Source organism: Melanotaenia boesemani, chromosome 4 (genome assembly GCF_017639745.1).
Source record: "Melanotaenia boesemani isolate fMelBoe1 chromosome 4, fMelBoe1.pri, whole genome shotgun sequence".
Classification (NCBI taxonomy): Eukaryota; Metazoa; Chordata; class Actinopteri; order Atheriniformes; family Melanotaeniidae; genus Melanotaenia; species Melanotaenia boesemani.
The window spans coordinates 2318913-2341638 of NC_055685.1; the positions used below are offsets into that span (position 1 = coordinate 2318913).

At 42.3% G+C, this 22726-nt stretch overlaps 1 protein-coding gene across 1 annotated transcript in view; it reads left to right on the plus strand.

The window, feature by feature from the left end:
- Positions 1 to 22726, plus strand: part of LOC121638758 (slit homolog 1 protein-like) — a 133317-nt gene that overhangs the window by 55465 nt on the left and 55126 nt on the right. Inside the window, exons 5-17 of the mRNA XM_041983726.1 lie at positions 10522 to 10593; positions 10686 to 10757; positions 10953 to 11024; positions 11108 to 11271; positions 11361 to 11508; positions 12228 to 12299; positions 15338 to 15409; positions 15638 to 15709; positions 18757 to 18900; positions 18983 to 19146; positions 20687 to 20710; positions 20832 to 20976; positions 22371 to 22445. Of these exons, the coding sequence (XP_041839660.1) occupies positions 10522 to 10593; positions 10686 to 10757; positions 10953 to 11024; positions 11108 to 11271; positions 11361 to 11508; positions 12228 to 12299; positions 15338 to 15409; positions 15638 to 15709; positions 18757 to 18900; positions 18983 to 19146; positions 20687 to 20710; positions 20832 to 20976; positions 22371 to 22445 (1296 nt within the window). The remainder of the gene's footprint in view (positions 1 to 10521; positions 10594 to 10685; positions 10758 to 10952; positions 11025 to 11107; positions 11272 to 11360; positions 11509 to 12227; positions 12300 to 15337; positions 15410 to 15637; positions 15710 to 18756; positions 18901 to 18982; positions 19147 to 20686; positions 20711 to 20831; positions 20977 to 22370; positions 22446 to 22726) is intronic.

Sequence of the window (22726 nt, forward strand, 5' to 3'; positions counted from 1 at the left end):
TGTGGTTCTCACCAAGCGCATTTCGAAAATTGCATTCATACTTAAATTATGACCCCCATCTCTCTAGTTTCCTTCAGCGGTGGTCATCCAGCAATCATGAAATCATCTCTACATCTAATTGTTTCTGCTTGATGCAGACGGTAAGACGTAGAGCTGTAAATCACAAGTTAGATCGTGATATGATTTGGATTAGATTAGATTCAGGATCCATTGGTAAACACGAGACCATATCACATTTAAAACAATCACTTCCATTCTTACCAAGTCACTAGAATCAACTAAAACATCAGAATATAATTTTCTATGTGATTATTCAAACATTTAAATGAAAAAACAAACAAACAAACAAACAAATCTAGATAAATATCAAGATAAATATGTGTTAGAAACCATGTTTAATTGCAAACAACACACACTTCATAAACAGTCAGGAGTGGGGAGGGGGAGGGTAATGGGAACCTCTCCCCCTGGGTGTGGCCGGATGCCGGCAGGGGGAGGTGGTTGCCCTGGGAGCCCGGATCCGGTTTGACTGCACTAATGGGCTGCTGGCTCTGCGGGGTGCCCGATTTGATGCATCTGGGTGGGGTGGGGGGTGGCTGGGGGTGGTGGTGTGGACCAGGCTTGGGGCTTGCTGTCCTCTGGTCTGCCTGGGACGTCCCCCACAGAGCATGGTGGGAGGGTTATGTGTGATGGGACTGTGTGATAGTGAGTGCTTATGGGTACAGCACAGGGGAGGGTGTGAGTGTGGGGTTATATGGGGTGGAGGTTGGAGTAGGTGAAGGGTGGGGGTAGGGGGTTGACGGTGCCCTGGTTCCCGGGGTGTGCGGCTGGAAAATCAGGATGTGTGCTTGCCCACACCAGATGGTTGTCTGGGGGGGTCCGGTTCTCCTAGGTGTGGGCCCTCTACCTTCGGGGGGTGGGAGGGCTGCCTCTTGGCTCCTGGGGCCCTGGACCTTTTGCTAGGGCCACCTTGGATGGCCTGTGCCTGGCGGGGCCGGCGGCTGCTGATCTTGGCCCACTGGGGTTTGTATCCCAAGACCATGGGGGGCTCTGGCTGGGGCTCTCTTCTGCCACCCTCTGGGTGGGGGTGGGGTTGGGGTTGTCTTTGGTGTGGGGCAGCTTGGGTCCGTGCTCCGGGGTTGCTACTTAGGGCCTGGGTCTCTGGGCTGCGCTGGTCTGCCTCTGACCTCCGTAGAGGCGTGGTTGCATTTGCACGATCTCACTCACCACTCTTCATCACTGATCACTCCTTACTCCTCATCCTCTGCATGCTGACACTGAGCTGTCCAGTGGGTTTTTATATACTAAGAGATCATTTTCTGTGTTTGTATCTGGTTGTTGTTGTGATACGTTTGTGATATTTCTTTTTGATTTGGTTATTATTTAAGAGCTCTTAACCACTGGCAGCTCTGTTTTTCTGTAAAAGCCGTAGGAAACTTTCTGGTGTGTTTATGTACAGGTGTAACAGTTTGTTGTCTGGTGATAATGTGGATTGAAGGGTCGTTGCCTCTGTCTGTGGTGTTTTTGTCTACTCTTTCTTCTTTCCCTTTTGCTTCCCTTGTCTTCCGTCTTTTTCTGTCCCCTCTGTTCAGGTCCAGCAAGATTACATAGTTTCCATGATTCAAAGTAAATAAATAAATAAATGAATCAGATCATCAAAAGGAGCCTTATACCCATAAGCCTCCCTTTGGCACAGCAACTTTGTTCAGCATGATACAGCAACCAGATTATCATTATGCTGCTATGATGCTGGACAGGACAGGTTTAAAAAAAAACAAAGCAGGTGCTGCTTCTTTATAAAATGGCTGCCATACTGGAATGTGGGCAGTAGCTGCTTTGGCACCCATCAAAATTTCTCTAGGAATTTTCTAGTTTGTGAAGAACCATTTTACAGTGACAATGACAACAGCTTCATCTCAGGTTACTGACAAATTAATTCGAGACAATTCCTAATAAATAGTAGCCTAGTTAAGGAAAAACCCGAATCTTGACAATGATCCAATCCCCCATCCTGAGCATTCATGGGGCGACAGTGAAAGGAAAAAAAACTCCTTCTAGCAGGAAGAAAAAACTCCAGCAGAACCCAGTTGAAGGAGGGCAGCCATCTGCCTTGATCAGCACACATTTAAAACATGAATACATGATATTTAAAGGTCCCATATTATACACTTTATTCCCAATCTGAGACCATTCATTAATATCTAAATGAAATATTTCCGCCATGGTATGGACAAATCGACCCTCAGTTTGAGTGCAGCGGCTTCTCTTCACCTCCCTCTTTTTAGCAGCTTCAGAAATGTGCCGTTTATGGTGGGCGGAACCCTGGTGGAGCAGCTCAGCTGTTGGCTCCGCCCATCGCATCGCCCGTCATGAGGTGATTGACAGGTTAATATATTTTCAAGCTATCGGACTAATAAGGCCGAAACGATAAAATAACTGCCAGCTCTTACCTCTCCAGCTGTGTCACGGACAGTTGGTATTGAACCTGGCTTCAGCTTCAAACGGTTGGCGAAGCCTGCTTTCCATGCCCCCATGTTGTGGAAACAGTCCTCTTTGAAATGCTGGCCACAGACATGCAAAACCTTTGGAAGTTTTCCGGGTACATTTCCTCCAAAAATAAAATTAATCCACTCAGTCCTCGTGGGTTCAGTGGATGGAAGTAAAAAAACGTTTTCGTGTTCATTTATGCAGCCACAAACAGAACAGTGCTTCTGTCGCTTAGCCATGTCCGCTAACGAGGGTTGCCGAAGAGGGAAAAACACTGGGCGCTAGGTGATTTTTAGAGGGCGGGCTTTGAGAGCAGGTAGACGGGTCCATCGCTCTGTGGGGAGTGGTTATTGTCCCTTATGACGTCATAACGTACACACTTTCAAACAAGCTCATTTCAGCGCTTACTTCCCTAGAGGTGGAGCAGGGGGGAGAGAGAGCGCCTGAAAGAGTTTCACACTTACGGGTCTCCTACACATGCGGGGGGACCAGTATGACTGTTCCAAAACCATTAAAAAGTGAATTTTGCATAATATGGGACCTTTAATGGTAACGTTTGTACAACTGATGCTTCATTTTGCCTTTTGAGCCTTGTTCCTGTTCTTTAAGCTGTTGCTTGAGAATTGAGTTTATTTCTCCAGAAGATCTGTTAGGAAAAACTATCAGGCTTGGAAAGGAAAATAAATAAATAAAACAACAGCATTAAAAAAACAAACAAACAAAACTTTGAGGATAAATAAATGAATGTCTCTTTGGAATTATACAGCTGTAGCTCTCAGCCTTTTAAAACCTATTTATATCTCTTCAAACATATCCATATTTTCATTTTGGATCACTGCTTTTGGCTCTTTAATCATTAAATTTATATAATTCAATGTTGAGCCCCAATGATGATGATAATGTCCAAACACTTGTTTTGTTACATCTTAAATGTTTCTTGAACTTCCACACAGTCTGAGCAGCTCAGAAACTGAGTCAGGACTAATCCAGGTCCAGAACTATTTTACACCCTGACAGAGGAAGCAGATTCTGTTAGTCTGCATTAATATTTCTTTCAAACCTGGGACTAGTCTCAGTTTCCGTCTGGAAACTGACCCAAAGTCTGTCAGCTCAGCACAATAGTGTCCAACAACATAGTTTCTGATCCCGTCTGTGTTCAGAGCCACAAGACTGAAGACAAAGTAAATCCAGTTCATCGGTCAGTTTTAAGACAGAATGAGGAGATTGATTCCAGATTAAACCATCCATCCATCCATCCATCCATCCATCCATCCATCCATCCATCCATCCATCCATCCATCCATCCATCCATCCATCCATCCATCCATCCATCCACACTCACTCACTCACTCACTCACTCACTCACTCACTCACACACTCACTCACTCATCCGGAGTCGGGTTGCGGGGGCAGCTGCCTAAGCAGGGAAACCCAGACTTCCCTCTCCTCAGCCACATTCACCAGCTCGTCCGGAGGGATCCCGAGGCGTTCCCAGGCCAGCCGAGAGATGTAGTCCGTCCAGCGTGTCCTGGGTCTGCCCCGGGGCCTCCTTCTGGTGGGACGTACCCAGGACACTCCACACATTTTGTTGAATAAATTGATGCTTACTTTTAGCTCTTTCTTTTTAAATGTAGGTGTTTTTCTGTCACGTCTTGTTTTCTTTTACAGTTTATTATATCTGATAGTGTTTTCATCATCATCATCGGCATGTCCTCCTGCTGATAGATCAGATCAGAACTTCAATGCAAACAGAAGTGAATTCAGTTTACTGCCTGTCACATGACTGTAATCTTCGTGATGAACAGAGGGACAGAGAAGGCTTTTTTCCTTCAGCTGGACTTCATCTTCCTCCTTCTTTGTTTCTTTCTTTCCCCATACGCTGCCACCAGTTTCCATGTGGATTCAGTCCACTTTAAGGTTCTGCTGGACCACCTGACTCTGCTTAAGCTATAATTTATGGTTTTCTGTTTTCCCGTGCCTCCACCAGTCTAGCACCTAGACGCCGTCAGGGAGAGTGTGTCTGTAAATCATCCTCTCCTCCTGTCCACTGTCACTCTGTATATCCCTCATCACCTCCTCCTCTGCAGGTTTTATGCTCCAGATGCTGCAGAACTGCATGCTTCAACAACAGAGTGATGCCTCTGTATTTACGACTGACCTCAGATGGCGTCAAACTCAGCTATTTTTCATTACTTCTGACTCACACTGTTTCTGCTTTAAACAACAGACATGTCAGTGACTTCTGTTTCAGCTTCACAGAGGAAATCTGGTTTATCACCAAACTTTATTGGAAACACATTTGTAGCTAAAAAACTGGCTAGGTATGGTCCACTTTTAGGCAGATTTATATGGACGACCCAGTCAGTCCCAGCACCAGGACTCAGTAATGGCCGGGCCATTGATGAGGCGGGCCCATTTATCAACTGAACTTTCTAATTCTGAAGTAATAATTCAATATTTGGCCCATATCAAAGCAGATCTTTTATAAAACACCATCAAAAAGAAGTATCTTCTCTATCTAAACAACAACAAAAAGCCTTTTGCCAAAACTTTAAATCAGATCCTGCTGATTTCAGCTGTAGCACAACAGATATAACAGGTGTTCACATCATTACCACCTCATTCAAGCTAGAGAATGACTGTGCACCAAATATCACAAGATTAAGTGAATATATAGAATAAATATACAAACACAACTTGCAAATGCCTGGCCAAAACAAAAGTCACCACCTGGATTTAAATAAGTAAATAGATACCAGCCTCACACTGGATAATTCCTGCATGGATGATGATGTTTCAGCAGCAACAAGTTATTTAACCCCAACTGATGCAGGAAGCAGCTTCTCATTTCTTAAACAACCACGTGGAAAGACACATCCTGTGGTCACGAAAAAGATGTTAGTCTGTTTCAGAAGGGTCGTTGGCAACAAGCAGAGAAAACATCTAAGAGATGCAGAAAGTAGTAAAACTGGGTTCAGAACTGTCCAACACATGAGTCCAGATTTACCCTGTTCCAGAGTGATGGAGCACCAGAGGAAGAAGAGAGGAGGATGAAATGATGCAGCCATCATGCCTAGTGCTACTGTACAAGCCTGTGGGGGCAGTCTATGATCTGGGGTTGTTGCTGTTGGTCGGATCTATGTTCATGTCTAGGTACAGGTCTAGGTTCAGCAACATTGTGTATCGAAAGAATGAGGTCAGCTGATACCTGAATATACTGAATGGGCAGGTTCTGCCATCTTCCCTGATGGCATGGCCATATTCCAAGATGACAACACCAGGATTCATGGGGCTCAGATTGTGAAAGAGTGGTTCAGAGAACAGGAGATGTAATTTTCACACATGGATTGGCCACCACAAAGTCTAGACCTGAACCCACTGAGAATCTTTTCTTTGGCCTGGGAGTTTATGTACTTGTCTGCTCCAGCCTGTTAACTTCTGCTTTCTTTTTGGTGGCCCTCACAGTTTAACTTCAGACTGTTATACCGGATTGGATGTGGATTCTGGACCAAGCTTATTATTTCCTGGTTGGATAAATGCAAGGAAACACTGGACCTCTTCGAGTTCCCTGTCTGGATCCGAGTAACTGAGCACTGTTAACCATCAAGGAATCCCATTTTTCAGGATGGAGGATCATGTAATCCATCTTACTTTTATCCCGGGTGTTCAAAGCAACATTGGATTAGATCACCCTGATCCATAATTCCTGTTTTTCAGGATAACCAGCATTTCAAACAAGTTGGGCTTCCAGCTGTGTGAAGAGCCAGTATGGGGTTACTTTAAGTTCAATCATGAACATCCACTTCTATGTATAACTGTATGACTTCTCATCGGAGCCACAAAAAATATAAAACTAATCTGTTAACAACCACTTTGTGGATATTCTGGAAAAGTCTTCATAAAGGCGCAACGTCCCTCCCTGTGACAATGTTAATGATGCACCGGAGCCCCGTGGTGAGCAACCGAACCAACCTCTGGCTGACGTGTAGTAAGGGATGCAGTTGTTAGACATTATTCGTGGCAGGTTCTTCCCTGAATATGCAGTGATGAATGACAGGAACATGTATTATATTTGTTTCTGTTGTTGACATTTGCTTTGGGGTTTATTTCACGGGGAAGAGTTGTATGCTGACAGACTTAATAGGAGCCTATGCTACTTTATCTACTTTATCCCTGTAACGGATAAACAAGTCAGGTGTAACATATAAATATTAGCATATGACTAAAAAGATACTATTATTTGTTCAAATCTGAGGCTTTACTGCAGTTTCCTCCTGAAATCCACCTTGTAATCCTATTCTCTGTTGGGATCAGGATAAGCCCGTTTTCTTGGGTCAAAGTTATCCGGATTCTACTCAGAAGTTTTAAGCAACACAAACTGTGGGTTTTATCCAGACAACAGGATTGGATTACATGATCCAATCCGATTTCGGAATCCTCCTTTCCCTTTTAAACAACCAATTTTCAAGATTTGATCCAATCCGATAACTGAAATTCAATCAGATAACGTTTGAACAGCCGGCCCCATATTCTCATTTCGGTAGTCTCCTGTTCACCTGTTGCTTGCAGCTCTCTGGAGAAGATGCCAGATAAGGATCCCATCACTTCCAATGGTTCGTTCTTTCGCGACCAGAGTCATTCTGCTAATGGTCGTTGAGTTTCTCACCTCTGTTCACCTCCACAGAAGAGCCAGCAATCCAAAGACCAGATATAACTTTCTTGATACACTCACCTAAAGCTCGAGCACAACAAATTCTCAGTCATCCAATTCTAAGGTCTCTGATGTTTTGTGGGTCCTATCTGCTGAGCTGTTAACAAAAGGTGGTCCAACCAAATATTAGCGTGTGGCCTTCTTTTTATGGGGCAACCAGATTTACCAGACCTAAAGTCTGGATCAGACTTCAGATATCCAGATATCTGGAGCAAGAAAACTAAATGTTTAGTCTGAACTCTTAGCATGGAAAGCAAACCTGACCCAGATGATCTGTGTGGCTTTTATGGTGTCAGCACATCTGACATATATTCTGGACCAGAACCAGCTTAAAGATGTGAGAGCAGGACTTTTCTGCTCTTTGTGAGGACACAAGTAGCAGCATTGTGGATTAGTTGCAGTTGTCTGCGTTTACACTGCAGGCCTTAATGCCCACATACATATATATGATTTTCTCATCACATCGTTGCTCATCAAGGACGGACTGGCTATCTGGCATACTGGCCATTGTCCTGGTGGGCCCACATGTTTTCACTCAATTCATTCAATAAAACTTTATAAACTTGGAGAACTCCACATTTCATCTTTGTTTGAGTAGATCTGTGTTGACCATCTGACACAAAGTGGTCCCTGTCAAGCAGTTTATACTGTCTACAAACTACACTAATTTAGCTGCATTCAGTTACAAACAGGAACTCGATTTTCCAACTTTCACCTGAGAAAATGCAATTAACAACTTTGATTTTCTAGCTGGAATGTAAGTCCTGGCAGAGGCTGGTCAGCTTCTTCCTCTCTAAAGTAAAGTACATAACTGCTGATAAGAGTTTGTTGTTATTAAAGAAGAGGGAGAAGAGGTTTTACCTCCCATTTCCGAGCTACAGTGAATGCAGCGTGTGTGTGATATGATGGAAATAAATGCAGTTAACAGTTGCTCAGTGTCTTTACACCACATATCAGTTATCTGCCTGCTGGTTTTCTAATTTCTTCATCCTCCTAATGTCATTTAAAAAGATTCAGATCAGTTTAATCTACTGTAAGCTGGTTCTGTGGTTTGATGTGAGTCAGCATGTCAGCAGTGTAGGCCTCAGTAAGTGGCTGTTTCCTCCTCTGTCAGCCTCTGGTCTGACCCAGAAGTTAATGGAGCATGTCTGAGCTTCTCCAGGGGAACCACAGAGGATGTCCATGCTGATCTAGACTGTCTAACACACACATCAATGCACATCTTTATTCCTGTGAATTAGTTTTGTTCTCTGATGCTGTGTTTAAACTGTGGTAGCGTGACGCCTCTCAGGACATGTAATCCTCCGAGACCTCTGAGCAGTCCAGTTTCTGCCCTGTAGAACCTTCTGGGCTGGACGGAAAACTACATTAAGATAATGAAGAGCCAGTGTTTAGACTGGTACGAAACTGGGCAGTAATGGTGCGGATCTGCCTGAAGGGCGAGTAAAAGCTGCTGCAGTTCTGCTGATGTGAAAATGTTTAGTTTTTCAGCCACTGATTTAAATTTTTATTTTCTTTCTCATGTCAAACTAACTTATTCCGAGTCTTTCACCTGACTGTAAAAACACAGACTTTCATGGTCTGTGGGTTTTATTTGTTTGGGGGGTTTAATTTCTCAGATCAACACCATGTTCTGTTCATGTCTTGTAGTTTTTTAGGTCATTCTTGGGTCTTTTGTTCATCGCGTTGGTTTTGCTCCTGTTTCAGCTGTAGACTGATGTTTTTATAGCCAGCTTCACCTCTTGATTTATTCCTTAATCTCAGAGTGGCATGGCTCAGTGGGTAGAGTGGTCGTCTTGTAGTCTGAGGGTTGCCGGTTCGATCCTTGGCCTGTCAAACTCATGTTGAAGTGTCCCTGAGCAAGACACCTAATGATGATCCTGATGGGTTGCGGTTAGCTGCCTTGCATGGCAGCTTCCGCCGTGTGTGTGAATGTGTGTGTGAATGGGTGAATGTGATGTATAATGTAAAGCACTTTGGGTATCGTTCCAGGTGCTGTATAACTACAGACCATTTAGTCTCCCTTGTGATGCACCAGATTTTTGTTTTCGATTATCACCTCTGCTCTGCAGTTAGTCATCAGTATCACCACTCCTCGTTTCCTTTGCTCCGGGGTGCCCCAAGGGCTTCAGGCTGCAGGTTTTTTGTGCGCACCTGATTCAGGAAACATCCAAAACCTACAGGGCCGGCTTTGAACATCCCTGCCTTAGTGAACAAACATTTATTTACATTTAAAATTGTAAGAGGGAGCCATAGATAGATTTTTTTTCTTACTTAATGATAGCAGGTGCTTTTTAGCTTAGCTGCTAACAAAAAAATCCCATTTGGGAATGCAAGTCAAATCCTTTTCAGGGTTGGCACATGTGACAACACATACATGCATGATGTGATTCATGTAGTCTTTTTTTCTTTGTAGAGAGAAAAATAAGGAAAACATTTGTCAGAAAGACAAGCAAATCATCTGATGTGATGCTCCGGCAGTCAGAGCAGTGTAGCTGCTGACAACTTACACTCAGCAATGAGAAAATGGGCCAGGGAGGCCCAAAGCTTGAACCTGGAGCGGCTTCTTTGCCAGGCGAACTAAACAACAAAAGTTATTTTCTTAGTCTTTTTGCTCCTGAAGTGCAACATTTCTTTGACGGTGTTGCAACCACGCTGCTCTGGTCTGTTGCTTCAACTATCAGGGTGCGGAGGTGAGATGATTCCTGCTGGTGAAGCTGCTTCAGGCTTAACTGCCTTCACTTTACCCAGCAGAGGTGAGGCAGACGTGGGACTCTGCTGGAACTAGTGTTGTGTTTATTGCTGAAGCTGGTAGCAAAACATTAAACAGGAAGTTTCTCACAGCGACTTTCTGGGGCAGCTTTGGCCCGCGGGCTGCCAGTCGCCGACCTCTGCTCTATTCCGACCTAAAACTTTAGACTTCTATTACAGAAGTAATAAACTGAGGCAAATCATTTTTGAACATTTAAATGAACACGAAAAGTGTGACAGCCAACCTGCCGGACTCTAAAAAGTCATTTCTGGGTCTGGGGCCTCCTTTAATAGTACCTCAGAGCAGCAAATTATTTGGAGACTTTTAGATTGTTATTTAACTTCAAAGCGTCAAATAAAAACATCCCTTAAAGAACATTTTACAGAAACAAGGAGCTGCTCTGATAATAAACTGTTTTAAGTTGTTTTTGTGTAAACACACACACATTGCAGACTCTAAATGGAGTTTACCTTCTGCTCTCCTGATCTGTTACAGTTCATGTCTGCAAACATGGTTTTTGATGGATCCTGTTAAATTTGGAGCCACTAACAATCTGGACTCTGTGTTTCAGTGACGTAAGTGAAAATGCCATCCAGGCCATCCCGAGGAGAGCTTTCAGAGGAGCTACTGACCTCAAAAACCTGTAAGTGACCACACACGTGACCAGATGCAGCCGATACTGTAAGAAATGATCACGCTGTGGTTCATGCTCCTGGATCTGTGTTTAATTATCAGTCAACTGGATAAAAACCATATCAGCTGTATCGAGGAGGGGGCCTTTAGAGCTCTGCGATCTCTGGAAGTGCTGTGAGTATGAAAACATGAAGGATCCTTCAGCTGGTTTTGCATCTCCCTCCTACCAACTTATTTTGTGTCTTGTGTTCTTTTAACTCTTCCATCCTCTTACCTGATGTATTAACCTTCTGACTCTCACGTTTTCCTCTGACCGGGCCCAGTGTTTGTTGTTTTATCCATCATCTTTTATATTTCTCTTTCTCCCAGCACACTGAACAACAACAACATCAGTACTATTCCAGTCTCCAGTTTCAACCACATGCCAAAGCTCCGCACCTTGTAAGTATCTTTACCGTAATTGCTTCTCCCAGAATGCACTGCTCTCACTGCTCCCTAACGTTCCCTGTCCCCCCCCCCCCCAGTCGGCTCCACTCGAACTCGCTGCGTTGTGATTGCCACCTGGCCTGGCTGTCTCCATGGCTGCGGCAGCGGTCTGCGTTGGGCCTCTACACTCAGTGCAGCTCCCCACCTCCTCTAAGGGGCCTCAACCTCGCAGAGCTGAGAAAGAGCGACTTCGCCTGCTCAGGTACGGTGGCCCAGCGGGACTCCACCTGCCCCGTCTGGTCCAAAGATGGCTGCCTCATGCTGAGAACGGTTTATACTGTTTGTTTCCAGGCCACAGCGGCAGCGCCTTCGTTCAGCCATGTAGCTTGGCGTCTGGATCCTGTCCTCCAATGTGCTCCTGCAGCAACAACATTGTGGACTGTCGAGGGAGGGGCCTCACAGCCATTCCTGCCCACCTCCCGGAGGCCATGACTGAGATGTGTGTACATGTAGAGAAAAAAACTATCATTCATTCTGAAAGCAAACTATTTTAGTCATACTATTTGACCAGCTAAATATTAAACTTATCATTTATTAAATCTTATATTTCATCATCTGAAGGTCCCATTGAAGAAAACTCATTAAAACTCAGCAACCTCAGCACGTGATCCCTTCATTGTCTTGATGTCTTGCATTAACACAGCGTGGTTTACTGGGTTTTACAGTCTCACATGCTGGTGGATTTCTGCCACCAGCTCAGATTCAGCAGTGTGACAAACTCAGCAGGTGGTAGCTCAGACAAATCTATAGATTTTTACAGGCCATACATGTAGACTTTAGGCTTAAGCCTGTTGAAATGATCTGCTGTAAGCTCCAGGTTTACAGCGGAGATATGAATTGTGACTGCTGGTGAAGAGGCTGCATGGATTTATACCAGACCTGCACAACGACAGAAGTAACACCAGTCGGTGGTTAAACTCATATAAAAGTCTTTTTATCTGGTCAGATTTGGCTCGATTTACTAATAATTTATGATTTAATTAGCATATACACACTCTTTGATACTGATGAGGTAAATTCAGACATGGAACTATAAGAAAAAAGTGTTTAATTTTTTTTTAAAAGTCTTACAAGTTGGATTTTTTTCATTTTACCTGCAGCGGGATAGTTTGTGTTGATCTTCAGATATGTTTCAGTGAAGCTTTCTTCTCTTTGCAGTCGCCTGGAGCAAAATGGCATCAAGTCGGTTCCTCCAGGAGCCTTCACCTCCTATAAGAAGCTTCGGCGAATGTGAGTCATGAATCACTTTCAAGAGATACAGCTAAATCCAAAATACCAGAACACACTGACTGGATTAAATGTACAGTCTGGTCTGGGAAAGCCTTCAAGTCCCACGAGAAGAGTTAAATAAATGCTTTAGAAGAGGAACATGTGGGCCACATTGTTCAGCCTGCTGCCATAAAAACGATGGCGATGGATGTGGGAGAAATAAAGAAATCCTGCAAAGTCTTGAGTGGAGATACTCACTAAAGAAACAGATGTCAGACACCGGCAACCTTTCTCAGTCTTTTTTGATGAGCGCAATCATTTTAAAATATTAAAAAGGTGAATTCCAGCCACCACTGATATGAGCTTCCTCTCATTCACCACATTCACCATGTCTGTCCGCGCTCTGTTCGGGTTTGACTGGATGTGTGTTCCAGTTGTTCTTTATGTAGGTTGAACCTGTCAAATCAGCCCAGCAAACATTCCTTTTTCTAGTTTTTGTTTTCTCTTGAATTGAACCTGCATCACTATTAAATCAGTAGGTGGAAAATCAGTGTTCCCAAAACATCCATTTCCCTTTGGAAATAAAAAAAAAACTAATATTGAATTAAGTGACTTGTATTCAGTCACATGGCTTTTACAGGTTGACAGACTCCAGGTGAACACAGTAGAGGTCAAACAAAGCAAATCAGCTGATGTCCAGGAAGATGTGAGACGTTGTCCACAGTTTAGATTTGACTTCAGCTCTACATGCCTTAAAAACTTGAGCTATGTGATGTCATAGATCCTTAGTATTAAAGGAAGATCGAAACTCTGTGTTGCAGAAATATCCGTCCCCTTCTACACAGCCAAGCAGATGAAAACATGAAAAATCTGGAAAGTCTAAAACTTCTTGGTGTGTGGACGGTGAAAGCAGTCGGGATTAAAACCCTTCATGAGGGTCCTGCATTGTTTCTGCCCCTGGAAATACGACTTTTTGTGTTTCTATGGTGTTGTTGCTACGTGTGTTTCATGGAAACAAACCAGGACAGGTTGTTTAACTCTGTCATGGTGTAGATCAGGAATTACTGGACAACACACCTGATTCTAATTAAATAGATCTCCAGCGACTTGTTATCAAGTTCTGCAAATCCTGTTAATAACTTACTAATCTGAATCAGATGTGTTGCAGCAGAGCAACATCTAAAACCTGCAGGACACTGGCTCCTAAAGACCGGCTCTGACTTGTTCTCCCATCTCAGCTGGCCTCTGCAGGGATCCAGTGTTTTCATCAATCTCCGGGTTGTCTTCTGTGACTACGTAATGTACCGACCAACTGGTCCTGGACCAACATGTCCACATTCAGCAGACCCAACTGGGATCTCCAAGTCCTCAGATGCACGAAGTTGACAAACTAATAACAATTCTGTCAACTGCACTTAGAGAAAAGAGGATCTCCCAAAATGTCCAACTTAAAACAAAGTCAGACTGAATGAAAGTGGAGAAGCAGGACATGTTGGAGCTTCTCCGGAGGAAACAGAAGCATCTCATACAGAATCACCCTCTTAATAATGTCAGCAAGGGGAGCGCAGCATCATAAAAACACAGCAGAGGGTTTTATTCTGATAAAAATAATCTTAAGTTAGAAAAAGTTTTTTTTTCTAATGTGAATGTAACACAGGATGAAGCTGAAACTTTAGCCTAAATTAAAAATAGCTAAACTTACATGTTTCTACCACAATCATGACAAATAAAACCTGAGAACAGCACCAACATGAGCACCTGGTCAGCTAACCGAGATGGACCCAAACCACTGACTCAGCTCTTTTTACTTCAACACCTGCTCTCTCTTTTTATGGCCCCATGAGGAACATGCATCAGTTTCACAATGTCAACCGCTGAAACAACCCAAACAACATGAGAAATTTCCCAGAGAGCTGTATAACATTCCCCATACACACTCCGGTCCACACAGAGCTAGCTGACCACCACTTCCTGTCACACAAAACTGATCAGTCTGTGACGTCACATGGCTTGAATCGAGTATTTCTGCCTTCAGAGGCAATAACAGGAAATCTGTTTGAAATCTCCTGGTGTTCCTGTATGTGCTTTCCATCAGCCTGTAATAAGAAAAGGTCCCCATCAGAGTTCAGTTCAGGTCTTTCATCATAAACTGAACACATTGCGATTTGATACGTATGTTTAAAGAATTCACACCTGTCCATAATAACAACCTTCATCTCTCTACTCTTTATGAAGCCTCTGTGTGGTTTCTATCCCGTCCACTCGTTCTGCTTTTCTCCTCCTTTTTCCTTGGTTCAGACGTTCTCTCTCTCCATCTGTGTATCTCTGTAGTTATTCATTCCTTTTTAATCTCATTCCTGTTCCCACCCTTCACCTTCTGATTTCATCACTGTGAGACCAGCAAAGGCTGGCTTCTTGATTGTGTTACCTGTAAGGTTTAAGTGGTTTTATATTAAAAATCATCATGACAGTTAAGCAGCTGTTGTGCAGCAGCAGAGCGACGACATTATAATCTAACATGTGGGATTTTGAAAGGCCCTGCCAAAGCCGAGATGAAGCTCTGAGAACATCTGGAACTCTGAGATCTTTAAGATCCAGTGGATTTTGGTCACTAAGAGGAGAGGAATTTATCTGCGAGGAGAAAAAATTTCAATTCTATTCTGGATTTAACAGGAAGCCGATGAAGAGAAGATAAAACTAGAGAAATATGATCTTGTCCTTGTTGAAATATGAGTTGAGTTTTTTTTTAGTTCTGTTATTATTGTGTGGAAGTATTAATATATATATATATCACCAGACCTGATGGAAACACCTAAAAAGAATCAAACTACGTGAACAATCCGGTGGATAGAGAACAAACATGGCCACAGAAGAACTCAGCAGATGAAGCAGAAAATAATTAATCTTTCCATCCTCTCGTGAGCAGAATGTTTTTTTTTTTTTTGGATCAAGATGGATGTTTAAATCAAATCAGATGAGAATGAATTGGTTGACATTTCATGTCTGTAAAAATAAAACTCAGATTCATGCAATAACAGGTCTGCTTCTTTCATTCCCAGAGACCTAAGTAACAACCAGATATCCGAGATCGCTCCTGATGCCTTCCACGGCCTCCGAGCTCTCAACTCACTGTGAGTGTGTCAGTTATTCATTCCTCATGCTTTCACTGTGAGTGTTTGTATGAATGATTCAAAGATTCGCCTGCTTTCTGTAAACAGAAGTTTTATATCAAAACAATCACAGCAATCTGAATGTGTGTGTTCTGCTGCTTTGTGGCTCATATGTGAACATGTGTTGGTGTGAAATGGAAAATGTGGCAGACTGAAGCAGACCCGTTTTGTTCTGCTCTCTGTGTTCAGGGTTCTGTATGGAAATAAAATCACAGAGCTGCCTGCTGGAGTTTTTGATGGCCTGGTCTCGCTGGAGCTGCTGTAAGTCCAAACCTCTGCATGCAAGTGTCCGTCTCAGCTCACCCGTCTGAATCTCAAACCATGACACGTACTTTCTGAAAACATCACTGCTACTTATCAAACTTCCCCTGTGGAAACTTTTTTTATGTAAACTTTTCTAAACAATAAGCAGACAGAATAAAGATGAACTAAAACAACCTGAAAATAAACAAAGCACAAATATAAAACTTGGTGAAATTAAAGCATTCTAGTTAAATAAATAAACAAAAGCCATAAAATCAAGAAATGAAACAGATTTTCTTATTGAGCCATAATGTGAAGTTGCAGTATCTACTTTAGGAATGATTCTACACTCACCATCCACTTCATCAGGTCCATCTCAGTGCTGGGTTGGACCTTTTTCCTCCAGAACTGCCTTTATACTTGGTGCGACAGAAGGTGGTGGAAACCTTCCTCAGAGGTTTTGGTACTTGGTGGGGGAAGCACTAAAAATACAATGAAGTTTGTTTAGATTCAGTTATTTGCTGCAAGACGGATACTTTATATTCCAAAACCCATCTCTCTTTTTTAAATACTTAAACAATGAATTATCTCAAGACCAACTACTTAAAATACAAAATAACCTCTTCAATTAAAAAGAAATGCAATTATAATCTGTGGAGAAACAAATCAAATCTCAGCTAAAACACCATCAAAAACAAAATGGCCGCTCCTTTTTTAGGATTTATTGTATTGTGAGCATCATCATTGAACATTATCACCAAACAAGAGGCAACAAATAAATAATAAATAAAAACAAATAAATAAAATCAGATGCAATGGTAAAATAAATGAGGTAGGCTCAGGAACAGAAACTAGCAGGACCTGACATGGTTTATTGTTTTATATGAACTGAATGTAAAATGATCACAAGCAAACCACTGTGGAGATTTACAGCCAAACAACGGCTGGAAGCACCTTTATAATTAAATAATCACATTTTAAAAGGTAGAACTTTGTGTAATAAGATAACTATTATGTTATTATACTATACTATTATACTATTATACTATTATATAGTATCTCCAATCATGTAATGTCATAATAGCATCACAATCATTATTTCTGGTGGCCTCCCACTAGTTTGTTTTACTTGCTTTCAGTGATGTCAGGGAAAACTGATCTGACTACCAATCCTCCACGTCATCGCCTCCCTCATGTAGCAACACATGAAGTTTATCTCCAGATCTGTAGACGCACAGGTGAAGCATTAGATTAGTGGGGAAACATATATGATGCTACATGGTTGTTGCTCATTTATCTTCTGATATCTAGAAAATGTAAATATTTCTCTGATTGGATTGAAAGCCGTCACCCAGTCTGCTGCACTAGAAATGTCTCTGTTCCTACTGCAAAGCAGGAGGATGAGTCCCAAACTACCGAGCTAACCTACATTACAGTGATAGCTGAGAACCATTCAAATTAGTCTAAAATAAATACAAACTGTTTTTATTTTCTATTATATAATGTTTTTTCCTCTCCAATAATCAATTAATTCAACGCTCAGCTGCTAACCTCCTTCCTCAGGGGCCACCTGGACATGTTCAGGTGGGGCTGGGAGGGGAGGGAGGGTCTGGCAGGCATCTGCCTCGGCTGCTCTCGTGTCTGTTCAGAACATGCGTGATTTATCTTTTTAGCCGAGCAGCTTGCTAATCATTTACCTGCATTGATTATTTGACTAAAACAACAGTGAAATTAATAAAATCCAGTTTTCTTCTGAAATATGAGCTAATTCTATTCTATTCTACAGTCATTTAGCAGACGCTTTTATCCAAAGGGACTTACATTTGAGAGTAAGAAAAACACAAGCAAGAATTCAAAGAAGATGGGACATCGTCATTAAGTGGTAGTCAGACTGCTGAGTGTCCAGTTGGACCCAGGTGCTGTCATGTAGTCCTGTGTGTGTATATATATGTGTGTGTATATATATATATATATATATATATATATATATATATATATATATATATATGTATATAACAGACAATCGTTTGGGAATTTTTCTGCATTTGTTCAAAAATTTTGTCCAATCGATGATAACAAAGACCTTGTTGATCCCCCAAGAAGTGCAGGGCTTTGTCATGTTCTCCAAGCACGTCTCACTACTCAGAAATGGCTGATTTCAACGTGTCTGCTGAGTTAGTTAGAGGAGAGGTTAGTTTGTTCCTAAGGTAAATAGCTAAGATGAACAGAGTGTCCTGTAAGACAAGGTCCAACAGAGGAGGTGTAAGTGAATGATTCGCAGGCCGTGGTGAGGATTTATGCGGGAAGTTGGCTGGGCTAGCAGGCAGGTTCTGAGGACAGGTAGAGGAAGAAGATGGTGAAAGAAGCTCGAATGTTGAGACGGAATCAGCTATCTTTGGATGAAAACCTGGAGTGACAAGACTGCACTAGGAACACATGAGAGCACGGTTAAACAAGATCTCTTGGTGGCACTGAAAAGCACTGGTAGGAGCCTGATTACCATGGAAACAGGAAAACAATCTGGTGGAGACTGGAGCTCCTGCAGGTCCTTAAAGAAGGCAGCTGTAAATGAGCAGATGAGCTGCAGGTGTGTTTGTAAGAGTTCTCCAGACTCCATCCTGGATTTCTGCTCAGCCCCACCTAGAACTCAGAGCAAAACCCCACACACCATGGCAAAAGCAATCATGACAGCTACACCGTGCTGATAAGGCGATGGACATGGTCATCTACAATACTCAGGTAGGCTGTGGTGGTTAAACCAGGCCGTGTTGGTACTAAGGGGCCCAAAGTGGGACAAGAAAATATCCCCCAAATCATCACACCAGCAGCCTGAAGTGTTGATCAGAGGCAGGACGGATCCATGCTTCATGATGTTTTCACCAAATTCTGAACCTAGCATCCGAATCACATCATGACTAAATGTGTTGAGTTGCTGCCATATGATTGGCTGGTTAGCTATTTGGGTCAACAAGCTGTTGTACAGGTGGAGCTAATCAAGTGGACAGTGAGTGTTTGTCTTTATTAAAACCCTGACCAGAACTTGTGATTTATTGTCTCCTTCTCAGGTTGTTGAATGCAAATAAAATCCACTGCATCCGAGCCGCAGCATTCAAAGATCTGGAGAACTTGGCTCTGCTGTCGCTGTATGACAACAAGATCCAGAGTTTGGCCAAAGGCACCTTCAGCTCACTGCACAGCATCCAGACACTGTGAGGGCATATGTTTTAAGTTCTGTTTCAGTCTGTTTGCTGTAATCCAACTGATGTCCATCCATCTGTGCTTTCTTCTCAGACACCTGGCCCAGAACCCCTTTGTGTGTGACTGTAACGTGAAGTGGCTGGCCGACTTCCTGCGGTCAAACCCCATAGAAACCAGCGGAGCGCGTTGTGCCAGCCCTCGCCGCCTCGCCAACAAACGGATCGCACAGATCAAGAGCAACAAGTTCAGATGCTCCGGTCAGTCAGAGCAGTTCTGCTGTCACGTGCCAGTCCAGACTTTTTTCTTCTCAAACAGCTCAAATACCAACTGGGATTTGACTTATTTGGAAAACTGCCAGAATCATCATAAATACTGAAAATTAACTGGTTTTCACTGGATTCAATTCACTACTGTGACAAGGCACCTAAATGCCTAAAATCAGCTTCTCTCGCCAAGATAATGCCAACTTGGGATTTTAAAATGGGCTGAGAAATAACTTTTTGTTTTTTAAATTAAAAAAGATTAATGCATTAATTCCACAGATTAACCCCTTAATTTTGATAGCCTGAGTAAAAATCCCAAATCTATTTTTTTAACAATGACATGGTGATCCTTTAAAATTATTTTGGGACCCCTAGTTTGAGAAAGGCAGTAGTAGCTATGTGGCTCCCCAGCTCCTCCCAAAACATGCAACGCTTTAGTTGTTGGTCCTTCAGGGAAACAGGAGGTGGGATGCATCGTGGTGAGTCTCCTAATGCAGCAGCAGCGGCGTTCATGTTTTATAGTTTGTAGAACAAAGCCTTTCTGAGATGCAGATTTCTGGTGAAGCGGTGGCAGACACTCTGATGTCCCATTTTACTCCAGTTTGTGGTGAACTGATGGCACACGCTCTGATGTCCCATTTTACTCCAGTTTGTGGTGAATGCGATGGCAAACACTCTATGTCCCATTTTACTCCAGTTTGTGGTGAAGCAGTGGCAGATGCTGTGTTGTCCTGTTTCATTTTACTTTGTGGTGAAGTGGTGGCAGACACTGTGATGTCCCATTTTACTCCAGTTTGTGGTAAATCCGTGGCAGACGCTTTGAAGTCCCATTTTACTCCAGTTTGTGGTGAAGCGATGGCACACGCTCTGATGTCCCATTTTACTCCAGATTTTGGTGAAGCGGTATTAGACGCTCTGATGTCCCATTTTACTCCAGATTTTGGTGAAGCGGTAGCAGACGCTCTGATGTCCCATTTTACTCCAGATTTTGGTGAAGCGGTAGCAGACGCTCTGATGTCCCATTTTACTCCAGTTTGTGGTGAATGCGGTGGCAAACACTCTATGTCCCATTTTACTCCAGTTTGTGGTAAATCCGTGGCAGACGCTTTGAAGTCCCATTTTACTCCAGTTTGTGGTGAAGCGATGGCACACGCTCTGATGTCCCATTTTACTCCAGATTTTGGTGAAGCGGTAGCAGACGCTCTGATGTCCCATTTTACTCCAGATTTTGGTGAAGCGGTAGCAGACGCTCTGATGTCCCATTTTACTCCAGATTTTGGTGAAACGGTAGCAGACGCTCTGATGTCCCATTTTACTCCAGTTTGTGATGAAGCGGTGGCAGACGCTCTGATTGCGGCTTCAGTCCACCGTCAGACCTGGAGAGAATTACCTAACACTACAATAGAACCACATACTGTTTGATGTCTGCTATCTGTTTCTGTCTGACTCTGCTGGTCTATGTGTGTGTGAGTGACCACTTTTTTAAAACATCAAACATGTTGACTGACTGTTTTATTTCTGTTTTTCCTGACAGCCAAGGAGCAGTACTATATCCCAGGTGTGTGGGTTTGTACCTGTGTATTACATCAATGTGTGATTTGTAGATGCTTATTATTGTAGATGATAAACTCTGCAGCCATCATCAGTCCATCAGTCCATCTGTGTTTGTCCATGTCCAGGTGCTGAAGACAGGCGTCTGAGCTACGAGTGTAACAGTAAACCGGTGTGTCCTGCAAAGTGTCGCTGCGAAGCCAATGTTGTCGACTGTTCCAACCTCCGCCTCACCAAGTTCCCTGAACACCTTCCATCCTCCACTGAAGAGCTGTGAGACAGAAACACATGGAGCAAACTGAATGTGCTGATTAACTGCTGGAAACTTAGTACTGATGATATTTGATTCATAAAAAAATTATTAGTCTCGTGTTGACTCCAGTCCCCAGATTGACAACGATGTGATAACAACGATCTGAAGCTAATGAGACGGAAACAAAGAAAACATAAATTCTGATCAAATAAAAAAAATAAAAATCTTGTTGATCACAAAACTACTATTACAACATCTACCACAGATAATAGATAAAACAAAATAAATATTTAGATAAATAAAGGATATGGTAATAAGTAAGTGGTAACAACATATGGTATATTAATATTGTTATTATGATAATAAAATAAGAGAAAAACTAATTCTTGAAGAGAAATCATAATATTGTAGTAGGTGTTTTATTCTTTGGCTTTGGCTGTTTATGTTCAAGTTATCAATAATAATAATAATAATAATAATAATAATGTATTTATAATAAATTACCTATGAGGTGTTTTTTCTTTGTGTTTGTCTTTAGTAGATCATTGATAGTTTTCTAAGTTCAAGTTCTAGATGCGGATGATATAGATGTGAATGATAATAAATAAATAAATACAGAGAAGATAAAAATAAAATAGCTGTGTGGTTTAAAAAACTAAAAACTTTACAATGTAGAAAAACATATAAATACAAATCTCCTTGCACAGAGAACTAAAATTATGTAAAAAACTGACATATGCAAGTGTCTAATCACCACCAAAGACTATTTATTATTAAGAAAATGATTTAGTTTTTGTGTTTCTTTGTAATTAATGGTAATTAATATTTTCAAATTGGCATTTAAATGGTTAAAATCCTAAAAGTGCAGAAACTTGATGTGTGACAGTTTTATAGCAGTTTGTACACAGAGACATTTGACCATGAATGTCATCAGAGGGAACTAAATTTGAGGAGGGCACAGGGTTAGCATTTAATGTTGAGCCTACATTTATGGACAGAAAGAACTGGATCATAAAGGAAATTAAACGTGCAGCATTTACCCACATCAGTGAAAATTTATTTAAAGATAAATAAAACGTGTTTTTCTTGATGACATCACTGTGAATAAAGAGTTCAGATTGACAGATATAACACCTTTTTCTCCAGTTAGATTCATAATACACTCAAACATGTTTGCGTGCAGCCTGCTGTGTGACATGATGTCAAACTGTGTTAAAGATCTTCATGCTGACATGTGTGTGAGGATTCATTCTGCGTGGATGAACACACACACACACACACACACACACACACACACACACACACACACACACACACACACACACACACACACACACACACACATTCCTAAATTCTTCTACTAATGATGATTTCTCTCCTTCCTCCTGGGGTCCTCTCGCTGTGATTGTTCCAGGCGTCTCAACAACAACGACATCTCCGTGCTGGAGGCCACCGGAGCCTTCAGGGGCCTGTCGCAGCTCAAGAAAATGTAGGTCACCCTGAGAAGTTTCCAGAACACCAACAGCATCCAGTTCATGTCAGGAAGCAGATTCTGAGAGATCGTGTGTCTGGTGTTTACTTTTCTTAACTTTCAAAAGCAGCAGAGCCCAAACCAACTGTACAAAAAACAGCGTTAATGAGGCTACAGAAGCACTTCTTCCCTCCCACACAACTGATTTCTTCCAGCGTGCTTCATCTGTGTGGACATCTCTGTTCAGTTAAAGTGAAAACCACAGACATACAGCATATGTTTTTTTTAACCCTCCTCCT